The following is a 23733-nucleotide window of genomic DNA, read 5'->3' as shown; positions in this document are numbered from 1 at the left end:
TCCAGAATCGAAGAACTACACGGTCGACGAGGGGACGAAAGCCGATACGTTTCCGGGATGTGAAGCCGTAGAGCTTAATTATATGCGGACGAGTAGGAACAAGGTTTATTTACATACGTGGCGTTTTTTTAGGAGTTGAGTTTATGCATGTAAAGATGGCTTACTTATAATATATATGTATTTCATAACAAATTCTGGGTTTTATTAACGATATAACAGCAACAAACATAAATACCCAATTTTGTTTTTTTTTTCTTCAAAAAGAATACCTGTGTTGTAAATAGAAATTGTAAACCTTCATGAGAAAGATATTATCTATTTGTTTCTGGAAGCAGAATAACTTTGTAGCTCCTTCAACATTACAGAGAATATCAGTGATGAAATTTTTTCCTTAAATCTGTGACAAAATTTCAATTTCAAAAACATTTGAAGGTTCAGATATTGCAGCTTTATTTTTCATTATTTCATAAAACACAATTTTGATTGAGGTCTCTACAAGGAGTTAGTATTGCTGTTTAATGAAAGAGATATGTGTTAAACCAACCAAACAGCAAATGATATTCTCTTAGAAGGAGGTTTTTAAACCTTTGTTATAATATATGAGCAGTAAATATATGAGCAGTAAATATATGAGCAGTAGTTACTTTTATGCTCCTTTGTTAAAAAAGGAGCATAAAAGTAACTACTGCTCATATATTTATTTCAACAAAGCACTACTGTAACATCAAAGCATTATCATAATGACTAATGAGTACTAATAAAAATAGTAAATGGAAAATAGCATAAATTAAATTGTTGTTTGCAAATTACATTAATCACTTCTAGTAGTTTAGTGTACCAAGTTGTTGAAATTAACCCAGCATATATTATTTCAAACATAACACAGTAGGCTGTAAGGCGCTTTAGGGCAAACGGTTAACCTTCCATTCATTTTAAGTAACACATAACTTATATGAAAAACTGAAAAAATGAAAAGCAAAATTGATAAGACCATTTTTTAAGTTTAAGACTTTAAAAGTCTTCACCAAAAAATCTTAAGTTAAACCTATATAAATATATCTCCTTCAATTTTAAACATAAAATGCTTTTAGAGGTATGTTTTGATATGCATGTATGCTTCTAATGGTTTATATTAGTAATACAGAGTGGATTTCAACTAGTCTAAACTTAATTACCACTACTTACATAGCATCTACTGCATCTGAGTCAGTATGGTCTACTAGTGTGGTGGCAGCTACAACAACTGAAGCTACCACCACCGCAGCTGTATATACATCTACCACACCTCAAGCTGCATCAACCCCTAATAAATTAGATTCTACCGCAACTGAGTCAGCATGGTCTGAAAGTGTTGCTGCAACTGCATCAACTGAAGCTCTAACATCATTAACCGAATTTTCATCTACCACCAGTCAAGCTGCATCAACCCATTATCAATTAGCATCAACTGCAACTGTGTCAGTATGGTCTGCAAGTGTTGCTGCAACTACAACAACTGAAGCTCTAACATCATTAGCCGATTTTTCAACTACCACCACTCAAGCTGCTTCAACCACTTCAAAATTAGCATCTACTGCAACTGTGTCAGTATGGTCTGCAAGTATTGCTGCAACTCCATCAACTGAAGCTCTAACATCATTAACCGATTTTTCATCTAACACAACTCAAGCTGCATCAACCCATTATCAATTAGCATCAACTGCAACTGTGTCAGTATGGTCTGCAAGTGTTGCTGCAACTACAACAACTGAAGCTCTAACATCATTAGCCGATTTTTCAACTACCACCACTCAAGCTGCTTCAACCACTTCAAAATTAGCATCTACTGCAACTGTGTCAGTATGGTCTGCAAGTATTGCTGCAACTCCATCAACTGAAGCTCTAACATCATTAACCGATTTTTCATCTAACACAACTCAAGCTGCATCAACCCATTATCAATTAGCATCAACTGCAACTGTGTCAGTATGGTCTGCAAGTGTTGCTGCAACTACAACAACTGAAGCTCTAACATCATTAGCCGAATTTTCAACTACCACCACTCAAGCTGCTTCAACCACTTCAAAATTAGCATCTACTGCAACTGTGTCAGTATGGTCTGCAAGTGTTGCTGCAACTACATCAACTGAAACTCTAATATCATTTACCGAATTTTCATCTACCACCACTCAAGCTGCATCAACCCTTAATCAATTAGCATCTACTGCAACTGTGTCAGTATGGTCTGCAAGTGTTGCTGCAACTGCATCAACTGAAGCTCTAACATCATTAACCGAGTTTTCATCTACAACCAGTCAAGCTGCTTCAACCACTTCAAAATTAGCATCTACTGCAACTGTGTCAGTATGGTGTGCAAGTGTTGCTGCAACTACATCAACTGAAGCTCTAGTATCATTAACCGAGTTTTCATCTACCACCAGTCAAGCTGCTTCAACCACTTCAAAATTAGCATCTAATGCAACTGTGTCAGTACGGTATGTAAGTGTTGCTGCAACTACAACAACTGAAGCTCTAACATTATTAGCCGATTTTTCAACAACCATCACTCAAGCTGCATCAACCCATTATCAATTAGCATCAACTGCAACTGTGTCAGTATGGTCTGCAAGTGTTGCTGCAACTACAACAACTGAAGCTCTAACATCATTAGCCGAATTTTCAACTACCACCAGTCAAGCTGCTTCAACCACTTCAAAATTAGCATCTACTGCAACTGTGTCAGTATGGTGTGCAAGTGTTGCTGCAACTACATCAACTGAAGCTCTAGTATCATTAACCGAGTTTTCATCTACCACCACTCAAGCTGCATCAACCCTTAATCAATTAGCATCTACTGCAACTGTGTCAGTATGGTCTGCAAGTGTTGCTGCAACTGCATCAACTGAAGCTCTAACATCATTAACCGAGTTTTCATCTACAACCAGTCAAGCTGCTTCAACCACTTCAAAATTAGCATCTACTGCAACTGTGTCAGTATGGTGTGCAAGTGTTGCTGCAACTACATCAACTGAAGCTCTAGTATCATTAACCGAGTTTTCATCTACCACCAGTCAAGCTGCTTCAACCACTTCAAAATTAGCATCTAATGCAACTGTGTCAGTATGGTATGTAAGTGTTGCTGCAACTACAACAACTGAAGCTCTAACATCATTAGCCGATTTTTCAACAACCATCACTCAAGCTGCATCAACCCATTATCAATTAGCATCAACTGCAACTGTGTCAGTATGGTCTGCAAGTGTTGCTGCAACTACATCAACTGAAGCTCTAACATCATTAACCGATTTTTCAACTACCACTACTCAAGCTGCATCAACCCCAAATAAATTACCATCTACTGTAACTGTGTCAGCATGGTCTGCAAGTGTTGCTGCAACTACAACAACTGAAGCTCTAACATCATTAACCGAGTTTTCATCTACCACCAGTCAAGCTGCTTCAACCACTTCAAAATTAGCATCTACTGCAACTGTGTCTGTATGGTCTGCAAGTGTTGCTGCAACTACATCAACTGAAGCTCTAACATTATTAACCGAGTTTTTATCTACCACCTCTCAAGCTGCTTCAAACTTTTCAAAATTAACATCTACTGCAACTGTGTCAGTATGGTCTGCAAGTGTGGCAGCAACTGCATCAACTGAAGCTCTAACATCATTAACCGAATTTTCATCTACCACCACTCAAGCTGCATCAACCCCTAATCAATTAGCATCTACTGCAACTGTGTCAGTATGGTCTGCAAGTGTTGCTGCAACTGCATCAACTGAAGCTCTAACATCATTAACCGAGTTTTCATCTACCACCAGTCAAGCTGCTTTAACCACTTCAAAATTAGCATCTACTGCAACTGTTTCTGTATGGTCTGCAAGTGTTGCTGCAACTACATCAACTGAAGCTCTAACATTATTAACCGAGTTTTTATCTACCACCTCTCAAGCTGTTTCAAACTTTTCAAAATTAGCATCTACTGCAACTGTGTCAGTATGGTCTGCAAGTGTGGCAGCAACTGCATCAACTGAAGCTCTAACTTCATTAACCGAATTTTCATCTACCACCACTCAAGCTGCATCAACCCCTAATCAATTAGCATCTACTGCAACTGTGTCAGTATGGTCTGCAAGTGTTGCTGCAACTGCATCAACTGAAGCTCTAACATCATTAACCGAGTTTTCATCTACCACCAGTCAAGCTGCTTCAACCACCTCAAAATTAGCATCTACTGCAACTGTGTCAGTATGGTCTACAAGTATTGCTGCAACTACATCAACTGAAGCTCTAATATCATTAACCGAGTTTTCATCTACCACCAGTCAAGCTGCTTCAACCACTTCAAAATTAGCATCTAATGCAACTGTGTCAGTATGGTATGTAAGTGTTGCTGCAACTACAACAACTGAAGCTCTAACATCATTAGCCGATTTTTCAACAACCATCACTCAAGCTGCATCAACCCATTATCAATTAGCATCAACTGCAACTGTGTCAGTATGGTCTGCAAGTGTTGCTACAACTACATCAACTGAAGCTCTAACATCATTAACCGATTTTTCAACTACGACCACTCAAGCTGCATCAACCCCAAATAAATTAGCATCTACTGTAACTGTGTCAGCATGGTCTGCAAGTGTTGCTGCAACTGCAACAACTGAAGCTCTAACATCATTAACCGAGTTTTCATCTACCACCAGTCAAGCTGCTTCAACCACTTCAAAATTAGCATCTACTGCAACTGTGTCTGTATGGTCTGCAAGTGTTGCTGCAACTACATCAACTGAAGCTCTAACATTATTAACCGATTTTTTATCTACCACCTCTCAAGCTGCTTCAAACTTTTCAAAATTAGCATCTACTGCAACTGTGTCAGTATGGTCTGCAAGTGTGGCAGCAACTGCATCAACTGAAGCTCTAACTTCATTAACCGAATTTTCATCTACCACCACTCAAGCTGCATCAACCCCTAATCAATTAGCATCTACTGCAACTGTGTCAGTATTGTCTGCAAGTGTTGCTGCAACTACAGCAACTGAAGCTCTAACATCATTAACCGAGTTTTCATCTACCACCAGTCAAGCTGCTTCAACCACTTCAAAATTAGCATCAACTGCAACTGTGTCAGTATGGTCTGCAAGTGTTGCTGCAACTGTATCAACTGAAGCTCTAACATCATTAACTGAGTTTTTATCTACCACCACTCAAGCTGCTTCAAACTTTTCAAAATTAGCATCTACTGCAACTTTGTCAGTATGGTCTGCAAGTGTTGCTGCAACTACAACAACTGAAGCTCTTACATCATTAACCGAATTTTCATCTACCACCACTCAAGCTGCATCAACCCCTAATCAATTAGCAACAACTGCAACTGTGTCAGTATGGTCTGCAAGTGTTGCTGCAACTACATCAACTGAAGCTCTAACATCATTAACCGAGTTTTTATCTACCGCCTCTCAAGCTGCTTCAAACTTTTCAAAATTAGCATCTACTGCAACTGTGTCAGTATGGTCTGCAACTGTTGCTGCAACTACATCAACTGAAGCTCTAACATCATTAACCGAGTTTTTATCTACCACCTCTCAAGCTGTTTCAAACTTTTCAAAATTAGCATCTACTGCAACTGTGTCAGTATGGTCTGCAACTGTTGCTGCAACTACATCAACTGAAGCTCTAACATCATTAAGCGAGTTTTTATCTACCACCTCTCAAGCTGTTTCAAACTTTTCAAAATTAGCATCTACTGCAACTGTGTCAGTATGGTCTGCAAGTGTTGCTGCAACTACATCAACTGAAGCTCTAACATCATTAACCGAGTTTTTATCTACCACCTCTCAAGCTGTTTCAATCTTTTCAAAATTAACATCTACTGCAACTGTGTCAGTATGGTCTGCAAGTGTTGCTGCAACTACATCAACTGAAGCTCTAACATCATTAACCGAATTTTCATCTACCACCACTCAAGCTGCATCAACCCATTATCAATTAGCATCAACTGCAACTGTGTCAGTATGGTCTGCAAGTGTTGCTGCAACTACAACAACTGAAGCTCTTACATCATTAACCAATTTTTCAACTACCACTACTCAAGCTGCATCAACCCTTTATCAATTAGCATCAACTGTAACTGTGTCAGTATGGTCTGCAAGTGTTGCTGCAACTACATCAACTGAAGCTCTACCATCATTAACCGAGTTTTCATCTACCACCACTCAAGCTGCATCAACCCCTAATCAATTAATATCTACTGCAACTGTGTCAGTATGGTCTGCAAGTGTGGCAGCAACTGCATCAACTGAAGCTCTAACATCATTAACCAAATTTTCATCTACTACCAGTCAAGCTGCTTCAACCACTTCAAAATTAGCATCTACTGCAACTGTGTCAGTATGGTCTGCAAGTGTTGCTGCAACTTCAATAACTGAAGCTCTTACATCATTAACCGATTTTTCATCTACCACGACTCAAGCTGCTTCAACCACTTCAAATATAGCATCTACTGCAACTGTGTCAGTATTGTCTGCAAGTGTTGCTGCAACTACATCAACTGAAGCTCTAATATCATTAACCGAATTTTCATCTACCATCACTCAAGCTGCATCAAACCCTAATCAATTAGCATCTACTGCAAGTGTGTCAGTATGGTCTGCAAGTGTTGCTGCAACTACAACAACTCAAGCTGCAACTACTACAACTGAATCAACAACTACCACTACTCAAGCTGCAACTGCAACATCTCAAGCTGCAACTTCAACAACTGAAGCTTCAATTACAACAACTCAAGCTGTTACTACTACAACTCAAGCTGCAACTACTTCAACTCAAGTTGCAACTACTACAACTGAATCACCAACTACCACAACTCAAGCTACAGCTGCAACATCTCAAGCTTTAACTACAACAACTCCAGCTGCAACTACTACAACTGAATCACCAACTACCACTACTCAAGCTGCAACTGCAACATCTCAAGCGGCAACTACAACAACTCAAGCTGCAATTACAACAACTCAAGCTGTTACTACTACAACTCAAGCTGCAACTACTTCAACTCAAGCTGCAACTACTACAACTGAATCACCAACTACCACAACTCAAGCTGCAACTACAACAACTCAAGCTGCAATTACAACAACTCAAGCTGTTACTACTACAACTCAAGCTGCAACTACTTCAACTCAAGCTGCAACTACTACAACTGAATCACCAACTACCACAACTCAAGCTGCAACTGCAACATCTCAAGCTGCAACTACAACAGCTCAAGCTGTAACTTTAATAACTCCAGCTCCAATAACAACAGCTCAAGCTGTAACTACTTACACTCAAGCTGCAACTACGACAAATGAATCACTAACTACCATAACTCAAGCCGCAACATCTCATGCTGTAACTACAACAACTCAAGCTGCAACATCAACATCTTATGCTGCAACTACAACAATTCAAGCTGCAACTACATCAACCCAGGATGCTTCTATCTTAACTCAAGCTTCAACCACTTTAACTGAGGCAACTGTAACTACATCAGCAACTATCACTGGTGTTGCTGGTACTACTTCAACTGGAGCTTTAACTCTCATAACTCTAGCTTCAACTACCACAAGTGATTATTAAATTTCATCCTTTTAAATTGTTTACAATCTTGCTAATATTTTTTCTTTTATTTGCTAATTGGTCTGTTTTTAGTTTTATAATTAGATTTTGGTTCTGATGATTTTTTGTATGTTTTTTTCTTTTCAGTTTTGTGTTTTTTTTATTCATATCTGTTTCTACTGATTATTAAAGTTTATTTCTGTTTAAGCAGATATTGATGAGTGCTCTTTAAATATATCTGGTACTGAATGCTCCAATTCATCAACCTGCTTGAATACTTTTGGTTCATTTGTTTGTGAATGCTTATCTGGATTTTCTCATATTGGTAATCTTAGTAAGAACACAATCTGTACTGGTGAGTTTTTTATTTATTCGTTTTAGAAATATGAAAACACTCTTTCTTTAAACCCTTTGATACTAAATATTTTATTAACACCTAGTGTCTATGTTTTTGTTGAGTTTATTTTTATTTATTTTTTTTATTTTCAATATTGTTTTCTTTTTTAAGTTTGTTTACTTACCATCAACAATCTACTTTTCAATGGATTATATCCAGTAGTTTTACTGTGATAAAATATTTAGATTTTAATTATTTTTATGCAGTATTGAAGAGTGTTCCCTTTGTTTTACTGCTGTTTAGTTAAGTTTATTTTATTGTATTTTAAACAATCTTTTGAATGTTTTTGATGTTTATGTAAAAAACCTTCTCAGAAAATCATAAGAACTGTTTTTCGTGTGCTTTTATTTATTAAATTGGCTTAAATTAAAGTAATAATTGAATTAAACTTAGTTAAAGGAACTTTCAGTTCTATTTTTAAGCCTATTTTTAATCTATTTTTAAGCTTATTTTTAATCTCTCCATACTTTCATGGAAAATTTCCAATATGAAACCAGCCAATGTTTTGGCTCATGTTTTGATCAACTCAGTTTCGTTTGTTGATTTTTTTATCCTCCAAACTTTTTATTTATTTGCCTTTTGTTTTTACAAATGAATAATAATGTTTTCTAAAAACTAAATTTTTTTCTCTTTTGATTTGGATTCACCTCTAATAATGGCTGGCAACTTAAATGTTATTATATTTATTTCTGTTGAAAATTTGATTTTACAAAGTAATAATAAAAAACTTTATAATCAATTTTTTGGTTATTTTATTTCACAATAGCAAAGTTTGGTAACATTAAAGTTGAGATTTAAAGGTTTTATCAAAATTATTCTTGTTTATCTTGTTTATCTTTATCGTCTATCTCGTTTATCTCTCAATTATACAAGAAGGTTTTTGTTGTGATGGTACACAATTAAAGCTCTGTTGTTCATTGGAATAAGTAAATAAGAGAAATTGATGATGATAAAGAAGCAGTTGACTTGTTAAAATAGTAACCAAAGGTAATAATGACATTAAAACAACAGTATAAAGTATGTTACAAAATCTCTAAGAGAACTTTGTTACCCAAAGGGAGTCTCACATCAAGTGATTTAAAGCGGCTACTTAACATGTTGCAAACAAAAGTTTTTTGGGGCTTTTGTTAAGAAGCACTATTCTTTTGATGGCTAAGTATTTTGGCAAGTTCTCACTACATTCTGCAAGTTTTGAAGTACCCCAAAAAATATAAGCTTAGTTAATTTGTCAAATGCTGAACTAATCTACTAGTTTTAGGGAAATTTGAAAGTAAATGTGTATGAGGGTGATTGGAAAAGCAAAATTCATGTGAGTTTGAAAAATAAGATAATTTCATACATCAATAAAATAGATTTGAGTTATTATATAAAAGCATGCTGAGAGTGTGAAGAAAAGGCTTGAACACATTAATTGTTATGGTGTCAAGTTTTTTTTTTTTTCTTCTTCTTTCTTTCTTTTTTTTTTTTGTAACTTGAAAGTATAAGATATTTTTTCTTTCTCATGTATTTTGAATGATAATTTTTAAATAAATATGACTTTTTTATGTCACTTTTACTTTATGGGCAAATTTTGTTTACCACCCACATCATTTTACCCACACCTATTTTATGTATTTTATTTAAACTTTAGTTTAAATTAGTAGGTTGTTTAATTTCAATTTTTTAAGTTTCAATTGATAAGTTTGAGATTCAAAGGAATAAAATCTCATAAATTTTTTTAACGAATAGACTTGAAATTTTATGCAAAAACATTAAGGTAGTATTTACAAAAAATAAGTTATGAACAAAAAATTGCAATATTTTGTTAATGTTTGAATTTCAAATAGGATTTATTTTTTATCTTTTAACATTTTATTTAGAAAAAGCAATTGCAATTGTCTTATTAATAGTGGTTAATTACCTTTTCTCTATAAATTTTAAGGTTTTGTGTAGGGTTTATATTTATAGCATTTATATATTTAGTATTTGATGGCGAATCAGCTCAGATGCTATTGTATTTTTTGGGTTAGTTTTTTACAAAAATGGTATGAGTTATAAAATTGCATTTAGATATTAATGAATGCCAAATAAAAAGTGAGGGTACAAACTGCACAAGTTCATCTGTTTGCAGAAATACCGTTGGTTCTTTTGTTTGTGAATGCTTACCTGGTTATTCCCATAATGGCAGTCTTAGCAAGAACACTGTTTGCATTGGTAAATGTTATTTGTAATAAAGTTAAATTGTTTTATACAGAAGTGTGTGTGTTTTTTTTTTCTTTTTTTTTGAGATTTTTATTTCAGCAATAAGTCAGTTAAAAAATGTTTTAAAGAATTGTATTTGCTTTACACTTGCATGTATGTTCATCTGCTTATAAAAACACAATCGGATGTTTTGTTTGTTAATGCTGACTTGGTTACACTCTGGCTAACTCTCTAGGCTATTAATTAGTTTGCTATGGTGTATCTTTTTTATCATAATTACCCTTTTTTAAACTTTTGAAGTCCCTTCTTCTGTTATAAGAATTTAGTTTATGTATCTGATTTGGTTTGTATTAACAGCTTTTCTCTAATTATTTATCTAAGAACTTATGTCTTATTAAAATTAGGATAAAAACTTTTAGAGAAAAGGGAAAATACAAACTGTGTTTCCAACAATTTTAATCTCACTTTAATCTTCCTTTGCCCATATTTTTTCCTACTGGCCCCCATGAACGTTTGTTGTATTCTTTTAATTTTTAGATATTAATGAGTGTCTCTCCACATGCAATTGGAATCTTAGCAAGTGCTTCAATACTAATGGTAGTTACTTGTGTTCTTGTGAAACTGGTTATCAGTTAAATGAAAATAGGACCAGCTGTGTGGGTATGTGATGCTCTATATTTGAACTCTTTTAAGGTATATAACTCTTTTAAGATTGCAAGTGTAAAACTGAAGGTAATTATGGAAACAATCCATGCATTCAGATTTTTGGCACATAGTAGTTTACCATATCTTTTCTGTTTTCAATAAAAAGAAAAGTAAGGCTATAGACATTCATTTAAATATGTAAGCCTCTGAGTGTAAAATTGAATTAAAAGATTTTAGGCATCTTTATGCACATAAGGCTTTTAAAATGTATTATATTGAAAATAATTTATTTGACAGTATGTTCCTTTGTGCTAATGTTTTTTTTTTTTATCATTAAGTATTATTTTCATTTTAATCTGTTCATTCATTATTAGCTCATATAAAATGTCTTTTTTTTCATATGCAAATGTGAGATGATTGCATCAGTATTTTGTTGGCTCATTCTTTTTTTTTTTTTTTCTAGAAAAAGAAATTTGGAATCAAACTTGAATTATTTACATTTTGAAAATTTAGTGATTAAGAGTTTCCAAATAAGTCAATAACTTTATAAAAATTGAGACTGGCTTTAAAGTTCTAAAAGAAAATTTTAGTGATGAACAAAAAGTTCTATATCAAATTTTGATGTGTTTTGCCATTTTTTTATATAATTCACTTGACCTAAGTAGTTTATATATTAACTTATTCATGAACTTGATAAACTATTTATTATTTTAATAATTTTTTAATTTTTTTGTCATTTTTACTGATAATGTAAGATAACTTTGTCATCTTTGATCAGACTTTGATGAATGTATGAATGAAAGTGTTGACACAAGTTGTTCAAATGCTTCTGTCTGCACTAATACTGTTGGTGGTTTTGTGTGCAGTTGTTTGCCTGGTTATGCACCAAAAGGCCCACTCAGTAAAAACACTGTCTGCAATGGTATGTTTTTTACATTTATTTAAAAAACATTTTAATAAAACATTTTAATGTTTTTTGAAAAACTTTTTATGTTTTTCTTGGTTTAAAGATGTCAGTATCATGACATGGTACAACTTTGTTAGTAATGATTTGTATAACCTTTCTTCACATTATAACTTAAATATCAACATTAATCTTCCAACTTTGTTTTGATTCTTTTTTGTTTCACTTTAAATTTAGATATTAATGAATGTAAGTACACTTGTAACTGGCCACATAGTAAATGCAAAAATCTTAATGGTAGCTACGAATGTGCTTGTGAAAGCGGCTTCAAATTAAATGGCAATGGAACTGAATGCATTGGTAAAGTGTCAACTCATTTTTAAATATTTTTTTTTTTTTTTTACTATTTAAACATTAAAGATACTGCTTTGTGATCAAAGTTGAATTTCTTAGATTTTTTTTTTTTAAATTTAAAAGAATTAGATGACTTCCAAGACTTTTATGAAAATTAAGGCTACATATAAAGTTATTATAAAAAACTGTGCAGTTTGTAAATTTATATAAAAATTGATATCAAATTTTGAAGACTTGAGTTTTTATAAATCATTTGATCAAAGTAGTTTCTATGTTGACTTTTTTATGAACCTAATGAACAATTTAGATATTGATGAGTGTGCTACTACTTGTAACTGGCAATATAGCATATGCAAAAATACAATAGGAAGTTACAGCTGCTTGTGTGAAGATGGGCTGCAGTTAAATGGAACAAGCTGTGTTGGTTAGAGTTGCAACAACTAAAATTTTTTTTTTTAGTTCATATGTAGAGCTTCTTTTTTCTCTTTATTATTGACATTGTCTTCTCAGTTATTGATTGTTTTAAGGTTTGTGATCAGGTAGTGACAATTTTAAACATAAAAATGCTATGCATATACAAAAATATCATTTTGACTTTATTTTTTTTTTGGCTTTCGGCAGTTTATGTTGTTAAGCATGTTATTTACATGTGCTTCTAATCTATGATTTAAAAGTAACAAAAAGCTGAGTAAAGTTGTTAAATTTCTGTTTGCATAATGACTAGGAGTATTGACTAGTTAACCATAAACTAATTAAAAATGGCAGACAACATTTTTTTTACTCCTTTTCGAGAGATGGGTTGTTAAAGCAGTTTTCTTCATATAAACAATTGGTAATAATTGAGCTTTAAACATTTATCTCATCAAACCATCTGACCTACTCATTCTAACGAATGATGACCAAGCAGTACCTTCTAAAGCTGTTAAGTTCTGCAGTGTGATCACTAGAATCGGTCAATAGAATATTGCAGTTTTTTTTTCTTGTAGCCCTCCACCACCCCATTTCCCCCAATAAAATAATAGAATTTAAGTGAAATCTTCTTGAATGATTTTTAGATTTGAAAATCAGTTTGTTGCATTTAGATATTGATGAGTGTGTTGTAAACAAAGCTTGCAACTGGTTTTATGGTGTTTGCAACAATACCTTCCGTAGTTTTAATTGCTCTTGCAGCGGAGATTGGGTTTTAAGTGAAACTAATGACAGCTGTTCTGGTATTTTTTTTCTGACTTTTTTACTATTTGTGAATTTAAGGGTCCAGTGTTTTGAATATCATTCTGTTGTAGTTGAGAAACAATTTTAAAAGTTAATTTTATTTTTTAGGCCCTCCACCATTGGCTATAACGTCAACATCTTTTGTAATTGCTTTAGTGCCCTTAAAAGATGTAGATGAAGATGAAATAAAGTATTTTTGTTTTATTGATTCACTTCACTATTATTTAAAGTGTTTATTCACATACAGCTATTCACGAAAGTTTAAACGATTGCAGAATTTTCAAATCTAATCTTCGGTTTTTCTTGAATAAAAATCTAGCGGAAATAGATATCAAAATAATTATTTTTCCAATTTGGTAAATAGGTTATTTTTTAATAGAATAAAAAAAAGTAGGTTTTGACTCATTACCGTTTACTCAGAAATTTCATTAAAAGGTAGGTGATACAAATTAAGAGGTTTCACAAAAGTTTAAACAATTTTATTTAGGATCAATTATTTGCTAATTAATTGATAAATCCGCTGCGATTTTTTTTTTTGCAGCGAATTTATCAATTAATTAGCAAATAATTGAGTAGTTTTTCAATCAAAAATTCATCACAACATCATCAGGCAGCTTTTAATTCATTAAAAATCAACTTAAAATATTGTGAATTTCAAATGAATTTCAATTGCGTGCAAATGGGTTGAAAATCAGTTTCTAGTGACATCAAATGGCAAGTTATTGGTATGGCGCGGACAAAAAGTCACACAAACGTTCAAATAGGCGAAATACTTAACATTTCTGAATATTGCGTTAGGAAAACCATCAAAACCTGGGAACTTACCAAGGACGTCTCCGACATGCCGCATACTGGGAGACCATCCAAACTCAGCAACCGTGACAAAAATGGTATATTCAGAATGAGCAGAGAAAACCCCAGACTCAGCTACAAAAAGCTAGCACAAATCTTCAATGAGTCAAAAAATAATCCAAAAGTTAGCAGAGAGCTCGTGAGACAAATATTATCGGACAAAGGTATTGGAACTTACATAGCTGCTAAAAAACCTATTCTTTCAATCATGGATAAACGTAAACGACGAGTGTGGCCAAAGAAAGGCTGGACTGGTCTGTAGAACAGTGGGCAAAAGTTATTTGGAGTGATGAAGCTAACTTTCAAGTTGTAAACCGCAAGGGAAAAATCTATGTCAAAAGATTTGCAACTGAGAAATATTCAGACAGGTTTTTGCAACATTGTCGACAAGGCGGTAGAGGTTCAGTTGGCATCTGGGGATGTTTTTCTCACAAAGGTATAGGCTTCTGTGAGCTGTGCGAAGGCCGAATTAATCAATACACCTACAAGAACACATTGGAAATGTGTTTAGTTCCATCAATCAGACACTTGTATGGCAGAAGCAAGCAATTCATCTTTCAACAAGGTGGGGCTTCAGCTCATACAGCACACTCAATCAAAGAATATTTTTTGAAAAAAAAGTTCAATGTGATGCCCTGGTGCCCTAGATCACCAGATCTCAACCCAATCAAAAATATTTGGTCTTGGATCGACAATCAACTGACATACCATGAAATTCAATCAACTCAGCATTTAAAGCAACTTTTGAATGAGTACTGGCTGAAGGTACCTCAAGTGATGTGCATGAAATTAGTTGAATCAATTCATAAACGAGTTTATCTTTGCTATAAAAACAAAGGAGGACACTTCAAATATTAATTTCGCTTTTTTTTTCATTTTTTGTTCGAATGTTGCAATTCGTTTAAACTTTTGTGCTTCTTATTTTTCCTATAAGATTTTTTGTAATGGCTTTTTTCTAACTAAATATTAAAATTTTTATAACATGTTCATATTCATTTTAAAGCTAATTACTTTTTCTTTAATAAATAAAAAAAATTAAGTCGATATCATTTTACAGTTTTTCTTTATTAAACAAAAACCAAACATACTTGATAAAAATTCTGCAATCGTTTAAACTTTCGTGAATAGCTGTATGACTGGATTTAAGTTATGTATTGAGCTATGTTTTGAAATAGAAAAACCTTACATTTTTTACCACTTTTACAGCATTTCATTTTAATGTTAGTAAACTTTTGGTCTATGGTGAACAAAGAATTGCAAATTAAAATTCACCAAATATTTTCAGTTTTTATTTCCTTTATAATTGATACACAGGAGTCTAAGCCTCGTATCTGAAAAATTGATAGGTTATCCTCTAACCAACCTCAATCCATTATTGGATTTTAAATGGTTTTTAAATATTTGGAAGTTTAAGCTTTATCTTTCTGAAGTAGTAATCATAAAAGCTAATTTACAATTTATGATGATCAAATACCTTATTAACAAATGAAGAACTTTTTTGATGCTAATGACAACATCTATGAAATTGGTGGCAAAAGATTTTGGGTAAAAATTTTTTAAAGTAAAAAAGTTGTGTAAAAAGTTAGAAAGAAAAAATTTTTCAGACAAACTCATTTGCAATTTTTTTTTAGTTAATGATAAATCGAATGAAAAAAAAAAAAAACAGCCAGCAAAGGAAATTCAAAACTAACTTACCTGTTAAACTAACTTGTGAAGCATAATATTTATCAGTAAAGACTCATCAGTTTTATATTCTGCATTGTAAGTTATTCAAGCAAACAAATGGTTATCTAAATCAGAACACTCACATACCTTCCTAAAGTTTCAACTAACTGCTATATGCAAAACATCATTAAAACCTTAAAACTGTAACAGATAAGGATACATACAGCTTGTATTGTTATTATTATTGAAACTGGAAACTTGTGCAAAGTTTGCAACTTGTTTAAAAAAAGTTTTAAAAATGCTACCACCTTTTATTTTTCTATTGGAAATCTTTCGGGCAGGAGTTTCTCAGTGTAAGCTTTTGCTCCTGCTTAAGGCAGGACAGAAATTGAACTTATGGTTTAGACTTTAAAAGAAAGTACAAATAAATGTAAATTAGTATGAGTTAAAATAAAATGTTATTTTTAAAAATGATTAAAATAATCTCTTTTAGCTTCATTTATGTTATTCTTCAAAAACTTTCTAACTTAATCCGCCCTACTAAAGCACCATATCAATATACTAATGAAGATATAGATAATCATGTTGATGGTTGTTATCGAGTTGGTCGAGTTACTCCGAAAGATAAGAAATTCAAGATTGGTGCATCAAATTCAATATCTAATCGCAAACGCAGAGATGCAGAAATCTGTAACTATAATTCACAGTATTTTTTTTCTCTTTTTAACACCAAATTTGATTTTAGTATGTCATAACCTACTCATTGATATTTTATTTACTTTCATTATTTAAGATGATAATTTTGCTCTGGCTGAAGGAGAGACTTATACTGTATTTCTTCAAGCTGTTACTAATAATGGTAGCATTTTGAGCTCACCTTACTATCCACCTATAGTTACAGTTGATCCTGGTTGTAAGTTTGTTTTTGTTTTGATAATTTTCTTATTGTTCTAAAATCAGATTTTCAAGGTTTTGATACCCAGTGTTTACTGCTTCATTCAATTAGAATATATATTTAAGTCTTTTTTAAGTAAATGTTGTAAATAGTATTATTTCAAGATGCTTCATTATGACTACTAATAGATGTGAAAATCTTTTCAATCATTTTTAACAATATTCAAATATTTAATATCAGTTGATTATTGCATTGAAAATCTTGAATTATATGCTGGCAAAACAGTTTTTTGTTGCAATTTTTGCAAAGCTTTGTCTGATTTTAGTCTGTAAGAAGATGATGAATTGGAAAATAAGGCTAGATGATTATCCTTTTCAAAAAAAAAAAAAACTAGCATTAAGATTAGACTCCATCAACCAATCAACACTCAGCTAAAAGAAATAGGAAAGATTTTAAAGTCAGAATATTGGGTGCTTGGCATGGTATTTGACACCTCTCGAATCTGAATTCAAGAGGCTACTGTATTATTATTGCTGTAAAAGGAGAACCTTCAAAATAAAATGTCAATGAAAGGACTAATTATGGCTAATTATGGAGGTTCCTTTGTTCCAACAACGTTAAAATCAATAATAGCTTCATATCTGGATTTTAATGTCATGCTGTGTATTTAGTGCGATCAAAAGATGGTGGTTTTTTTTTTGAGCCCATGGAAACTAGTGAATCTGTCACAATTAAACTTTTATTGGGTAAAAATAAGAAAACCAAGTTGAGAATGCTAAACTTTTTTTTTTCCAAAGCCAATTACAAAGATATTGGAAGCACTTCAATGGAGTGCTTTATCCCAATTGGCATGTTCTGGTGTTTTTTTTTTTATTATTATCTGTTTTGACACTTAGTCATTCTGACTAGTACTTTCAATCTTATTATAATACTATAAATGAGCTCAACAAATGGGTTGTATGAAAAAAGGTAGGTTTTTTCCACCAAATAATCTGTTTTCATCAAATTGGGGAAGCAAATAATTTGCAATGGGCACTTCTATGCGTAAAATTTAACTTTATGCTTAAAATAGGAAAAAAAATTTAAGATAAGAAAAAAAAGCTGGAGACTTTTGCGTGATTTTTTCTGAACCTTTTGAGACAAAATCCTTTTTTAAAAATTTCTCTGGGTTTTCTTAACATTAAACGGAGTTCATGCACTGTTTTAAAATGTTTCAAGTTTTGTAAATTTAAAGAGAAATTTTCAGAATCAATTAAAAGCAAAGTTATGAAGTTTAGCTTTATTTAGATCAAAGTCATTTGAAAGGCATTTGTGAAAATGCAACTTAAAAAAAAAAATAAAGATATCTAAATGCCTAGAAGAGTGTTTGCTTAAAATATAAAAATGTTACAACATTTGTTTTAACCCTTTCTGCATTATATTGTCACAATAGTGTTTTTTTGTTTTTTTTTTATCAATATATTGTTTTAATTTCATCAGCTCTATGTGGTGCTCTCTCATGTTTTTCATACAAAAAACAAATATGTCAAGTAGTCAACTCCACCTATGCAAAATGCTTTTGTAAAAATGGATACATTTCTTTTGGTAACTTGTTAACTTGTGAAGGTAAGACGTTTATTCTTGTTGCTTATTAGTCGTTCAATTTTTTTCAATTAGTTTCTCCCTCAACCTCAAATTTTTCTAATTATTGAAATTCTTATTCTAAAGTCTTTTTTTGTTTTTCTTAAGATATTGATGACTGTGCATCAGGAAATCATAACTGCAATTGGTTGAACAGCAAATGCATAAACACAGATGGTGGTTACAAATGCTCCTGCAATTATGGATGGAAATTAGGCGATGATCAGAAGAGTTGTGTGGGTAGGTTGTTATCTCTATTGGTAATTCATTTTTTCATGATTTAAAAAAGGATTGTATTTATAATTATTTTTTGTGAATCATTTAGATATAAATGAATGTGAAAGCTACTGTAAAAATGCCACCTGCATCAATAGCAATGGAACATTTAATTGTCAGTGTCCAACAGGCTCTTTATATAATGCAGCTGCTGATATATGTCAAGATTATGATGAATGTGAGGCCAAAATGCACAATTGCGATCCTGTGAGAGGAATTTGTCAGAATGAGAATGTCCTTCAAAGTAATCGAACATACAATTGTTCTTGTCCTTCTGGCTGGGACTTATCTGCAAATAACATCTGCATAGGTTAGTGGAAGTGGATTATCTCATAGCGAAGGGATTGTTTCATTTCAAAAAGTCTGCTTCTTTCCACTTTTCTTTTTTGAAACCTTTTCTTATAAAAAGTTATTATATTTAGATATCAATGAATGCTCAAAGTGGTGCAAAGGAGAGAATGCACATTGTAAAAATACTGAAGGCTCGTATGAATGTATTTGTATGAATGGATTTGAATTCAATACAAGTACGCATAATTGTGAAGGTGAGTTTCACATTTTTTACCTGCAAAATTTTGTTATGCATTGTTTTTCAGTCAATTTTTGGATGTCACAACAATATATATACCATTTTTAAAGTTTATAAGCAATTATATACTTGTAATTGGCTACTGTTTGTATTATTGGATTTGTTTTGCTTTACAGTGATTAACCTATGTTCTTTGAAATCTGTTTGTCCAATGAATTCTAACTGCTCAATGGTAACCCCTGGTCAATTTGATTGCTTGTGTAAAGAAGGTTTCATCATGAATCATCTTTCGCTTTGTGAAGGTAATTACTGTGATAATTTTTCAACTCATTGAATTTTCATTCAATGAAAAAACATTATGCTTATGATTATGTTAAGTTGCAAAGCTGAAACCTGGGAGGATTGACGGAAGGGCAACTTTTCCTCAATTCTGGGGTCAATGACACCAGTTTTAGTAGCTACGGTTTTGTGAGAGGAATTATTGCCATGGATTTACTGCAGTAAATCCATGTTAAATAGCCTCTTTGTGGCACAACTAGTAACTTAGGCAATTAAGGCTAAGGAGGATAAAAATCTTACCCAAAAACCATCTTAAGTTGTTGTTTGGCTAACAATCCAACAGTGTTGATGGACATTTTTGACCGTTGCAACAGCAGGTAATAGAGAGAATGATTTACCTCCGGTTGGTTAAGGTCCAATGGTTAAGGTCTCCTACAAGTGCGGTGCATGCCCGTTTGCAAATGATAGCTTGCAAAGTGTATATTTGCACATGCGGTACTGTAAGGGGTAGAAAGAAGAAACGAAAAGACGGTTCTTCTGTGTGAACTGGAACTTCAAAAGCCTCTTTCTCAGGACTGCAAGTGCATCATCAGAGAAAACACCCTGTCAGGCGTAATGAGTCGCTGTGAGACGTTTTTCTGGTCGGATAGGGAGCTTAAGGAGTTGGCAGAGAATGAAGCTTCTCTGTTAACCGGAAGATCTGTGAACTCGCTCTTTTTGATGATCAGAGAGGGGAACGATCTCTCTATGTTGTTTAGAAAACTCGGCAGGGTGTGAGGTACAGAAGTATCTTGGATAAAGTATGACTGCACAACGCGCAAACTGGGACAACGACACACACTGGGGCTGGAGGCAAGACTGTCACCGAAGAGCAAAGTGACTTGGGATTAGAAAGTGCCTCTATCTCAATGACAATTGATGACTATATATATGTATTATTTTTCTTTAGAAATTGATGAATGTAAAACCTTATTACCATACCCTTGCACTAAACCTCATGAATTATGCAAAGATAAAATCGGCCCTGGAGTTATGTGCGTTTGTCAACCAGGGTACCAAAGAATAGAAGCTGTTTGTATAGGTAAAGTGTTGGTAATAAAGAAATAAGTTTTAAATACAAACTATTTATAGAAGTAATTTTATTTATAAAGTAATTTAATTTTTATATTAGCAATTAATGAATGTGCTGCATATACAAATATATCAACATGTCCGTCTGGTGAAAGATGTATTGGTAATGAAACAGGTTTTGAATGCTTATGCGCTGCTGGTTATGCTAAAAATGATATAGGTCAATGTGAAGGTACTTTGAATAATAAGATTTGTTTCTGACTGAGTAGATAACATTGTCAAGCTTTTTTAAAGTTTTAAAGAAAGTTGTTATAACTTTGTATATTTATATATAAGTATTATTTACATATATGTTATATGTACTTATATACACATGTAATACAAATATATGCAAAATATATGTAAATATATGCATGTTTTTATTTTCAGATGTGGATGAGTGCAAAATGGAAAAAGTTTGTCCTCTAAATTCCAAATGCATCAATACAAATGGCAGTTACATGTGTGAGTGCAATGATGGTTTTTACGGAGATAACGTAACCTCTTCTACTTTGCAGCACTGCTATCGTAAGTTGATGTAGTTTTTCAGTCTTTAACATCTCCTTGAGTTCTAATTAATCTTCATCAAACATTTGTGTGTAGTTTAGTTTTCTACAATGTGGTCTAATCTTATCATTTCTGTAATGATAATTTAGAAAATAGTTTCTGGACCTCATGGGAGCAGGTGGGGCAATGTACTCAATTATGTAAAACTGATCGGAAACAGGGAAAGATTTTGTTTACAAGAAGATGTGAGCGGTCTGGACCTAATGCTTGTGAAGGAGATTATGAAAGAGAAGAACTTTGCAATTCTGAATATTGCGATAACAGTAATCCATTTACTTTTATTTTTACTTATTTTTTTTTTTTAAATTTACAAATCAGAAATTTCCTTTCAGTAATACAACTTAAGTAAAGAAAATTTTTTACACACTTTGTTTTTTTTTCCCTTAGAATTGGAAATTTCAAAGTCAACTGAGTGTGAATTGTGGGAAAATATGGGTGATGCATCTATTACTTTGGAAAATAACACTGATGCGTGGTTTCAGAATCTGAGAATTTGGATTGGTTGGCATTCGAAAGGTATTTTACTGCTTATTAAAGTTGTGATATGCTCTGTTTATTTTTTTATTTTTTAATGCACTTAACAGTATTTGAACTATTTCAGATTCTACTTGCGAAGGAAGTGTTAATGCAGTGCCAATCTTGAACAAAAATCTTAAACAGTTGCAAAATGTCATCGTTGGATTGATGGACATGAGGTTTTCTCTTAGAAAAGTAATCGATTGCAACTCCTATGTTAATAAGAAGACCGCTTTGCTCCGAAAGTATTATGTCGTTCAATCCAGGCTCGTCATATACACCAGCATAAAGACAGCTTTTATGAAACTGCAAGCACGGTTGTCTCTTAAACGACACGAGTGTGCACTTGATATTGGTAATTATTTAAAAATAAATCTGCTATTACTTTTCTGCAATGTTAACAGGTCATTCTTAGAAAAAAATGAATTAAAAACACTTTTTAACTGTCATGTAACCCCTGACATTTTGCATCTGCAGATTTTCTACTTTTACTTATCACCCCATATGTAAGTTGCATTCTTTCTATCTTTTAGTAGTTGTTACCAAAGCTCTACCAAATCCTTCCATTTTTTCGTAGTGTATTTTTCCAAAAAGGAGATGTGTTTTTCTCTTAAGAATAATATTTATTTTTAGCTGAAAGATTTTCGTTTTTATTGTTTTATACCGTTATTTAAGTGGTTTTTTCCAATTAAATGCTTTGTATGAATTTTTTAGAATCAGCCAACATATATCCAAATTACATTCCGTGGAAGTTCATTGGTTTTTAGTGAACGATGCGTTTCTCCAAATGATCTGTAATTTTTTTAAATGACGCTGTATTTTTTAAATGACGCTAAATTTTTGTCTGACCTTTCTCTTATGATGTATGTGCTATTTACATGTAAATCTTAAAATATAATTTTAGAAGTAATAATTACCCTGCATGTTATTTTTTATTCTCTCCTGTGCGTTTTTCATATTTGAAGCCAAGCACTTATATCTGATCAGGAGAATCTGTTCTATTGTTATTTCGTTTCATTTGATCAAGACTGTCAACAGCCATCTTGACTTCAGTCTTATTAAATTATACTTTAGTGGTTAGGTTAACTACAAATAAACAAGTTGCGTGTGTTTGGTTATCAAAAGAGTTTACAAAATACCTAAAATCAGGTGACAACAAATATACACGGCAAGTATGACTTTGTGATAAGCATGCATATAGTTAGCAAAATTACACCTGCAATAAGTAAAACTGCGCAAAATCTTGACTACACAAAGTGTTTACCTGTTTCCTTAAACTGGACAAAATTTAACAATAGAAATATTAGAAAAAATCCTGTGAAAGTTTATCGAATAGACGACATAAGCAAACATATGAAAGAAGTTTTATTTTCAACTTAAATTATTGAACACAATAATTATTCTAAAAAATATACACTTTATTAAAATCAAATTATTACTATTACATATAAAAACAAGATTTGTACCTAACACGACTACTTGAAAATGAATAAACGTGTTGTTTTGTATTAACAGAATGAAATAAAAAATACAGAATGCGACAAAATTACTCATACCCTTTTATAAAATATGTTATAGCAATAAAACAAAAACCAAATTGATTTAAATAATTTTAACAGTAACTAAAAAAAAAATTATTATAACAACTGTTATTACCATAAACTATTATATTTGCACAATTAAATCTTTTTTTGAAAAAAAAAAATGAAAATTTTTAAAATTTGTGATACTTGGAAGCGTTAAAAGTGTTCATACTTCTCAAAGTTTTATTAAGTACATTCGAGTTTTGTCTTTTAGTTAATATTTAGCATGAAGTCCTTGGGCATTGATCGCTGCTTGCAAGCGACGAGCAATACTATCAATTAGGTTTTGTAAATAGTTTCGAAGAATATTATGCCAAACTGCCCCTCCCCCCCCCCCCCCCCCCCCCCCAGGGCTAAAAAGAAGTTTCGTTTGTTGATACTGCGTTATCCCTATTAGCTTAGTCATCCAAATAATACCACAGATTTTTATTTGGATTGATGTCCGGACTATGAGCAGGCTAATACGACAATTCTTTTTCATTTTCTTCGAAATATACATTGGCAATCTTGGTATGTTTTGGATTGTTGTCTTGTTGGAAGAAAAATTGAAAGAGGGAAAAATTT

The 23733-nt window shown here is 32.7% G+C and overlaps 1 protein-coding gene across 2 annotated transcripts in view; it reads left to right on the top strand.

Annotated features, from left to right (window-relative positions):
* The window catches only part of LOC149885205 (uncharacterized), a 32574-nt gene extending 10074 nt beyond the window's left edge, over window positions 1–22500 (top strand). The window contains exons 3-25 of one of the 2 annotated variants that reach the window (XM_090095171.1): window positions 1190–7594; window positions 7796–7939; window positions 10031–10174; window positions 10700–10822; window positions 11586–11729; window positions 11949–12071; window positions 12373–12489; window positions 13148–13276; window positions 13386–13467; window positions 16288–16484; window positions 16588–16707; window positions 18169–18294; window positions 18418–18549; window positions 18635–18895; window positions 19008–19130; window positions 19291–19416; window positions 20343–20474; window positions 20565–20696; window positions 20894–21031; window positions 21160–21333; window positions 21458–21586; window positions 21672–21941; window positions 22301–22500. In XM_090095171.1, coding sequence (XP_089951297.1) covers window positions 1190–7594; window positions 7796–7939; window positions 10031–10174; window positions 10700–10822; window positions 11586–11729; window positions 11949–12071; window positions 12373–12489; window positions 13148–13276; window positions 13386–13467; window positions 16288–16484; window positions 16588–16707; window positions 18169–18294; window positions 18418–18549; window positions 18635–18895; window positions 19008–19130; window positions 19291–19416; window positions 20343–20474; window positions 20565–20696; window positions 20894–21031; window positions 21160–21333; window positions 21458–21586; window positions 21672–21941; window positions 22301–22353 — 9524 coding nt within the window. In that variant the 3' untranslated portion in view covers window positions 22354–22500. Of the gene's footprint in view, window positions 1–932; window positions 7595–7795; window positions 7940–10030; window positions 10175–10699; window positions 10823–11585; window positions 11730–11948; window positions 12072–12372; window positions 12490–13147; window positions 13277–13385; window positions 13468–16287; window positions 16485–16587; window positions 16708–18168; window positions 18295–18417; window positions 18550–18634; window positions 18896–19007; window positions 19131–19290; window positions 19417–20342; window positions 20475–20564; window positions 20697–20893; window positions 21032–21159; window positions 21334–21457; window positions 21587–21671; window positions 21942–22300 lie in introns of those variants that run through there. The other variant, XM_090095170.1, reaches the window with a different exon arrangement.
* Window positions 22501–23733: the final 1233 nt, after the last annotated feature.

Source organism: Hydra viridissima, unplaced genomic scaffold (assembly GCF_058129835.1).
Source record: "Hydra viridissima isolate aposymbiotic clone 2 unplaced genomic scaffold, HvirCarnegie_v1 scaffold_8, whole genome shotgun sequence".
In the NCBI taxonomy this organism is placed as follows: Eukaryota; Metazoa; Cnidaria; class Hydrozoa; order Anthoathecata; family Hydridae; genus Hydra; species Hydra viridissima.
This window is presented reverse-complemented; position numbering and strand designations above follow the sequence as displayed.